Source organism: Gracilinanus agilis, chromosome 3, assembly GCF_016433145.1.
Source record: "Gracilinanus agilis isolate LMUSP501 chromosome 3, AgileGrace, whole genome shotgun sequence".
Classification (NCBI taxonomy): domain Eukaryota; kingdom Metazoa; phylum Chordata; class Mammalia; order Didelphimorphia; family Didelphidae; genus Gracilinanus; species Gracilinanus agilis.
In genome coordinates, this window is record NC_058132.1 from 65,553,880 (window position 1) to 65,561,863 (window position 7,984).

General features: G+C 53.3%; 1 protein-coding gene across 1 annotated transcript; it reads right to left on the reverse strand.

Moving 5' to 3' along the window:
* Positions 1-1,370: 1,370 nt before the first annotated feature.
* Positions 1,371-4,695, reverse strand: CD164L2 (CD164 molecule like 2). The gene is made up of 5 exons (XM_044668742.1): positions 4,608-4,695; positions 4,052-4,222; positions 3,208-3,285; positions 2,995-3,039; positions 1,371-1,528 (listed from the first exon to the last, which is right to left on the reverse strand). Exons 1-5 carry the CDS (start codon positions 4,693-4,695, stop codon positions 1,371-1,373), a joined length of 540 nt encoding a protein of 179 aa, XP_044524677.1.
* Positions 4,696-7,984: the final 3,289 nt, after the last annotated feature.

A 7,984-nucleotide genomic window follows, 5' to 3' on the forward strand; every position in this document is an offset into this window, starting at 1 on the left:
CTCCAATCTCAGCCCCCTCCCCTGGCCCCAGGCCACCCACCAGACTTACAGGTGCCACAGGCCCGGGTCCCTGACCCTGGAGTGGACAATTGTCTTCCCCCTCTTTCTGCCTCGGAGGAGTCCGGAGGAGCATCGCCTGCCCTTCCCCGACGCCAACCCTGTGCCCTCTCTCCACAATGCAGGAAGAGTGCTCGCAGTCCAGAGAGAAGACTTCCTTTATTGGTGGGTAGCAGCCCTCGAAGGAGAGCCAGAGGTCGGAGGAGCGGACAGAAGCCATCTTCCAAGGCTGGACCTTCCTGGGCCTGGGCCCAGCCCCCCTTCCGCAAGTGGAAGCAGGGCTGAGGGCACATGAGGGCTACCACTGCCTCTGCTCCCCCCCACTCCATCTTGTCCTGGTGGTCAGATCCTGTGATGGAGATCACCGGATGGAGAAAATATTCAATAGGGGTCGGGGTGGAGGAATGAGACAGCTTCTCTGGGCTCAGAAGACCACCCCTCCCTCCCTTAGCCTGGGCCTGCTGGAAGGTGGGTTGGGGGGAAGATTCTGGTGAAGGCTGGTGGGTGCCCTGGGGCCCCAGCAATCCCTCTGCCCCTTGCCAAGGAGGTGGTGGGCTGGGAGGGTAGAACAGGCTCCGGGAGCAGACCTTTCCCCAAGCCTCCAGTGCCAGGCAGCCCCTCGGCCCGGCTTCATACCACAGCACACAGCACCACACACGGAGGCCCACCCCTTCCTATGTCTCTCCCCATCGAGGCCTAGGGGTGGGAATGGGAAGAACGGCGTTGGGGGCTCCAGGAGAGGGGTCTGGCCTCTCCTGCCTCCAACCTTTCCCCGGCTTTCAGAGGGGATGGCTGGGAAATATTGTCCCCTTCCTCCTCCCCAGGACAGAGGGCTCGGGGCAGGGAGACGGGGCCTCGCTTCCCTTCAACACCTAAAACAAAGCAAACTGCAAACATTGCCCCCTCTCTAGTAACCCGGGGAAGGGTCGGGTCCCCTAGGAGGGGCCAGGCAGGCCATCTCTTGGGCCGAGACCTACTGGTTCTCCTCTCTGGCAGCGTGAAGGAGACAAGGACACAGGTCCAGGGTTAGTCCCCTCCCCACTGAGGTCCCTTCCCCACAAGCCTTGGAAACAAGGGAAGGGGCTTCCCTCAGGCCATAACCAGGCTATCCCCTTCTCTTGGGAAAAGAGGGGCAAAACCCTCATTCCTATCCCCCCCACCAACTTGAGCCTAGAAGCCCAAGGGGTCAGACAGATTTCTGGGGGTTATAGGGTAAGGGGACAGAGCAACCAGTATGGCCAGGGGGCTGGTGGGAGGGGAAAGGGGGCCCCAGGACTCTCCCCACCACCTCCTTCTCCCGGGACCCAAGTGCCTTACAGTGTCTGATAGGTGCTGTCCTTGGCCCGAACAAAACGGATGAAGAAGAAAGTTACAGCCTGCACACTCAACACCAGCACGATGCCCCCAACGAAGCTGGCCCCATCGAAGCCAGGCGTGTGCGAGTCCAGCGGGGGGACCGTGGCAGGGCTGCCTGGACGGGGGGAATAGGGCATCCTCGTGCTTGGCCTCATCCACTCCGCCCTGATCCCCCCAGCATGCCTGGCTCCCTGTGCCCAGCAGGGAAGGGCATGACCAGGGCGCAAGAGAACAGAGAGAGCTGACGTGGCCCCCTTCTCTGAAGCCATCCAGTCTAACCCTCTCGTTTGGCAGAGGAGGACGCTGACCTCCATAGAGATTGAGTAACTTGATCAGGGTCACACAGCCGAGATGGCATTTGAACCCAGGTCCTCTTACTCCTGGATATCCAGTGTTTTTTCTCTTTATCAAATACCAGTTTTTCCACCTATTCTGTCCTCCGTTCTTTTGCTCGATTCTCCTAACACCTTCTCGAGGGAGGCAAGGCAGCTGTTAGCAGTTTTGCAGACAGAACACGAGGCACAGAAATACCACAGGGCCAGTAGCACATCTGCCGCTAGAATTCACTGTCTGAGTGGGCAAATCAGCCCTGTGTGGGCCTCAGTTTCTTCTTTTATAAAATAGGAGAAATGGAAAGACCTTCCTAATTCTAAGCGGTCAATGTCGGAAGGACCCTTCCAGCTCCAACAGCCTAGAACCCCAGCCTCCTGTCTTTTACTGCATCCTGTGTTTATATGTGACACTATCCTTTGGGAAGTCGTTTCAATTCAAGGAACACTTTCCCCTGATCCACATTCCCACCACCCCCTGCAAGACAGGCAGAAGACTCTCTATTTGACAGATGCAGACATCCTTAGGAAGTCTGAGACTTGACCTAGGATAGGGTCCCAGGCTCTCTCCTGTGGGTTATTGCTTCCTTCCTGGAGGTCCTCCCTCCCCAGCCCTGAGTCTCCAAGAAGCAGTACTGTCTCTGGGAGAGCTGAGGCATGCTGGGTCCTGCCCCTCCCTTAGGATAAGATTTCACCTCCTGGCCTGAGGGTTTAGGGATGGGGAGGACCAGATCATCCTAGGACAAAAGGCAGATCAGGTCCCTATGTGAGGCCAGGGATGGGATGAATGGAAAGGAGAGACCAGCCACCAAGAGAAAGGAGAGTAGCTGTGGGGAAATCCTAAAGAAGGAAAGAGGAGGAAGGAAAAAAAAGAAACCAAGAAAACCAGGAGAGCAGAGCCTGTTGGAGGCAGAGAGAGCTGGCTTGCCTATCAATAATTCAGTCCTTGGGGAGATCTCATTACCCATTGTAATTAATCAAGAGCACCCACTGATCCCTTCCCCCCACCTCAGTGGTCAAAGGCTCAGTCTTGTGACTTCTTCAGATGCCCATGCTGCTCCCCAGCTCCCATGTACACCCTTTTCCAAGTTGTGGGGGGAGGTTAGAGTTAGGGGCTTCCTCTTTTCCCAAGGCTCTTAGAACTGGACCCCCAACAGCACTGGCCTCCTTGACACTTCTCTGGAGTCTGTTGCCCCAGATCTGGTCCTCCCACTTCCCACCCACTGCCCCCCCCCCATGGCTCACCCCATACCTGATGTGAATGCCTTTGGCTCCTGGGTGGGTGACTGTGGAGCAGCTGGAGAGACACAATCTCTTATGATCCGGGGAATAAGACTCTAGGACCTTCCCCACTAGGATCTCTCCTGCCCTCCACCACCACCTTTGTGCTACTTCAGCTGTGCCAGGTTCTGTGAATCTGCCTCCTTCCCCTGGGCACCAGACCCCCTTATCTGCTTTGAGTTACCTGGGCACAGAGCTGTTCTGTTATAGACAGAGCAGCCTTCCTTGGCTCCCTCTTCCCGAGTTACACAATGACCATGTTCTGGAAGAGAAAAAGGAGGGAAGAGGTTTGGGATAAGAAATCCCCCCAAAGACCCAGCTGAGAAACAAGTTCCCAAAGCTTTCTCAGCCTTTAGGGACCCAAAGGGGCCAGACCAAAGTCTGGGATAAAGAAGATCCCTGGACAGTTGGGAACACTGAAATTTTATAAGCTAATGGACTGACAGGGGTAGAGGAGACCTTACTTAGAACGTAGACCAACAACTAGATGAAATCTTGGAATGTGGAATGGTCAGAGAGACCATTTAGCTCAGGGGTTCTCCACCTGGGACTTGTGGCTTGATTTTTTCAAATGTTTTGATGATGGTACTCACTATGATTGAGCTTTCTGTATTCATGTGTATTTTGTCTGATGCATTTTAAAAAGCACATTCTGGGAAGTGGTCTGTAGCCCAGAAGGGAAAACAAAAACAAAAACAGGCTAAGGACTCCTGATCTAGGCCGGCTTCCTCATTTTATAGATGAGCAAATCAAGACCCAGAAAAAGGAAAGGACTTGGTCAAGATCAAACAGTGCCGGAACCAGGATGGACCCTCATTCTCCAGATTCCCAATCCAGCACACCATCTATTGTATCACATGCCATTTAAGTTCCTTATTACAGAAGAAGCCTTAAAGTAATAACTCAGAAACTGTTACTGGCTGTGTGGGAGTGGGATGGGGGCGGGAGGGGGGGAAGCTTACAGAGTTTCATTCTGACAGTTGCAACAGGCACACCCTCCACCCCCTTTCCTCTTCCAGGCCCCTTACCTGGCTCCTCTCCCCCACAGTGCTCCCACACACAGCCTGAGATGTTTCGAGTGGGTTCCCCCTCCACGCAGCGCCTGCAGGATTCCAGCTGCTTGCATTCTGCAACGGCAGCAGGGCCCCAGATGTTAAGGCGGAGCAGGCCCCCTCTGCCCAAGCCTCTACCTCCTTTACCTGGGGTGGGGGAAGAAGGGGGACCCAGGCGGAGGAGTCAGGGAAGGGGTCCCCAGCCCTAGCCCTAGCAGCCCTCCAAACACCCCGCGGCTCTCTTATCTGTTGCCAAATGAGTAGGGGCCAGCTGTTTCCCACTCCCCACCCCCAGCAGCCCGCTCTTCCTGACTCTCAGCCTTCAGTGCGAGGCCCCAAGTGGAAGGCGGGACCCAGGGTTGTGCCACCTAGCTAGCCAGGAGGATGAACTAGGGGCAGGTTGCACGCTTGACCTGGGGAGAGAGCTGGAAGCAACCACATCTGGGGAGGGCAGGGCTCCTTCATCCTGGCCAGAAGAGGTCTGCCCGAGAGGGTGAGGCGAGAGTGCCTGCCCACCTGGCCCCCCACTCACCGGCTGCTGCGAGCTGGGCACAGAGCAGGAGGCAGCAGCAGGTGCTGCACAGCGCAGCCCGGAGGGCCAGGGGCCCCGGCACGGCCATGGGCTCAGGGGCTGGGCACGGGAGCACTGCTGGAGAGTCCTGGGCTGACACCGGACAGCTGGGGAATAAGTCAGCACCAGGAAAGCCCTGGCTACCTGGGCAACCTGGGGTGGGGCCCGGAGAACTAGGGGGCGGAGCCCGGAGCTGGAGGCGGGGCCAGGGACCAAGTGGGCTAGGGCGGGTGTGGGAGGGAGGGCTAACAAGGTGGGCACAGAGGACGGAGGGCCCGCCCCCCAGGGCGTGGAGAAAACCATTTACCGAGGGTAGAACGAGGCCTGGCAGCAACAAAGGCGTGGCCAAGAGCTCGGGGCGGGGCCAAGAGCGTGGTAGGATGCGGAGCCAGAGGGAGGAGGAATCAGGTCAGCGGACCCAGGAACACGAGAGAACCCAAATAGGAATGGGGCCCCTGGACCCGGTAATGCAGAGGCTACACCACCCCCAACCAGAAATACCAGGGGCGGGGCTACATGTGTGGGCGTGGTGTGGTGGGCGGGGCTTAAGCGGGCGGGGCGGGGCTGGTATTAGAGGACAATATTTGGGGGTTGGCCCATGTGAGAAAGACACTGAATCAGAATGGGGAATCAACCCCCCCGCTGTTCCATCCTGAGGAGAGCCTTCCTTCTAAGGACCTGCTCCTCAAGATCTGGATTTTTCAATCAATCAATCAAATAAGCATTTATTAAGCACCCACTATATATGAGGCACTTTGCTAAGCACTGGGAAATTCAAAGAAATTTTTGGGCCTTTTAGGAGTTCACAAAGCCAACCCCTTTATTGTATAGAGAATCTATACAGAGAAGGTAAAGGCACTTTGGTCAAACAACAAGCATCTTTTTTTTTTTTTAAACCCTTGTACTTCGGTGTATTGTCTCATAGGTGGAAGATTGGTAAGGATGGACAATGGGGGTCAAGTGACTTGCCCAGGGTCACACAGCAGGGAAGTGGCTGAGGCCGGGTTTGAACCTAGGACCTCCTGTCTCTAGGCCTGACTCTCACTCCACTGAGCTACCCAGCTGCCCCCAACAAGCATCTTTTAAGAGCCTACTTTGTGCTCAAAAATGTGCTAGATGGGGCAGCTGGGTGGCTCAGTGGTTTGAAAGGCAGGTTTAGAGATGGAAGGTCCTGGGTTCAAATTGGCCTCAGACACTTCCTAGCTGTGTGACCCTGGGCAACTCACTTAACCCCCATTGCCTAGCCCTCACCGCTCTTCTGCCGTTGAACCAATATCGATTCTAAGGCAGAAGGTGAGGGGTTTTTTTGTGTGTGTGGTTTTATTTTTTTAATGTGCTAGATGTTAGGAACAAATACAGAAGTGAGAGCCCCTGTTCTCAAGAAGATTGCTCCTACTCCTCCTGTGGCAAGTTAGTAGCAGAGCTCAGACTGGAACTGAAGGAGCCTGACTCCCAATTCGGTGAGCTAACTTTTAAGTGCTATCCACAAATAACCCAAGAGAGGCAAAGCGTTTTGGTGGACAGACGATCGTAGTGCAGCCACCTCTGACTGGGCCAGGCCAAGGCTTCTGGACTTGCCTCTAAATAGAGTTAGTCATCTTCATTGTAAAAGGGAGATTTCTTCACTACCCTGATGAAATCACAGACCTGGTCAAAATAATGTTCACAGGAGGCAGCTGAGTGGCTCAGGGAATAGTCAGGACTAGAGGCAGGAGGTTCTGGCTTCAAATCTGGCCTCAGATACTTCTTAGCTGTGTGACCCTGGGCAAGTCACTTGACCCCCATTGCCTAGCCTTCCCTGCTTTTCTGCCTTGGAATCAATACACATTTGTTTCTAAGGGTTTAAAAGTTAAGGTTTTAAAAGACAATAATGTTCAAGGTCCTGTGCTTGAAGCTCTGGATATCTATGTAAGGACAGAAGTGAGAGAGTCTCTGTTCTCAGAGAATTTGCTGTGCTGTGGTGGGGAAACCTATAGAGATAAGGAAATGCAAAAGATGTACAAAGCCATTTCCAGTTGGAGAGGGAGGTGCTGCATCAGGGAAAATGGTCCTACAGGAAGTGGTGCTGGAGCTGAGCCTTGAAGAGCTCTTGGGAGCTCTAAGTGACCGAGGCAAGGAGGGACTAGCATGTGTAGACAGATGGAAGGTGGAACTAACAAGTAAGCCAGTCTGGTGGGGTGTGTGTGTGTGTGTGTGTGTGTGTGTGTGTGTGTGTGTGTGTGTGTGTGTGTGTGTGTGTCTTCTCACTTGGATTCAGCTTGGAGAGATTGACTGGGAAAGATAGTCAGTTTGTGAAGGGTTTTAAATGTCAAACAGATGAGTCTAAATAGCTTAGGGGTAATAGGGAGCCCATGAAGCTTCCCAAGCAGGGGAATGACCTGGTCAGATCTGTGTTTCAGAAATATGGATTTGGGAAGTCGTGTGCAAGATGGATTGGAGTAGGGAGATTACTGGAGGCAGGGAGACCAGCAGACAATCAGAATAGCCCAATGGAAAGGTGATGAGGCCCTGAATTCAGGTGACAGTTGTGTGCGTAGACAGAAGGGGAGGAGGGAGGAATGGATGAAAAAACCCACTTATTAAGCATTTACTATCTGTCGGGACACTCTCTTCTTTTGGACCTGCTCCTGCTCAGCTTCTGCTGGCTCTTCCTTCAGGCCTCATCTTCTCACCAGGCTCTGTCCTGGACACTTTTTCCTATTCCCACCCCAAAATTTTCTCTAATCTCTTTTGTTTGAGGCACTCATCAGCTCCCACAGACTCAGTTATCATCATCTCTGCAGATGGCTCTTAAGATGTATTTATTCAGTCCTAACCCTTCTCTTTGACCTCCACTCTTGCATCTGCTACTGCCTGTTGGACATCTTGAACTAGACATCCTATAGATATCTTAAACTTGACATATTCAAAACCAAGTGCACTATCATTTCCCCCTAAAACTCTCTCTACTTGACCGAAAGGTGGGCAGAGTGCTGGGCCTGGAGTTAGGAAAACCTGAGTTCAAATCCAGTCCCAGATACGTATGAGCTATGCAGTTCTGGGAAAGCAATTTAACCTCTATTTACCTCAATTTCCTCATCTCTAAAATGGAGATAATAATAGCATCCATCTCCAAGGGGTGTTGTGAGAATCAAATGAGATAGTATTTGTAAAATACTTAAGTGCCTGGTACATAGCAGGCACTTAACAAATGCTTTCCCCCTTCCTCTTCCTAATTTCCCTGTTACTGTTGGGGGTACTTCCACTTTCCCCAAGTCACCCAGTCTAGAAACCAAGGTGTCATTTTTTTTAAACCCTTACCTTCCATCTTGGAATCAGTATAGATTCTAAGGCAGAAG

Coding starts and splice junctions, on each gene's coding strand:
- CD164L2 (XM_044668742.1), bottom strand. CDS start 4,695: ATGGCCGTGCCGGGGCCCCTGGCCCTCCGGGCTGCGCTGTGCAGCACC. Junction 3,286..4,051: donor CTGTGGGGGAGAGGAGCCAG/GTAAGGGGCCTG, acceptor TTTCTCTTCCAG/AACATGGTCATTGTGTAACT. Junction 1,529..2,994: donor GCCAAAGGCATTCACATCAG/GTATGGGGTGAG, acceptor CCCCCCGTCCAG/GCAGCCCTGCCACGGTCCCC.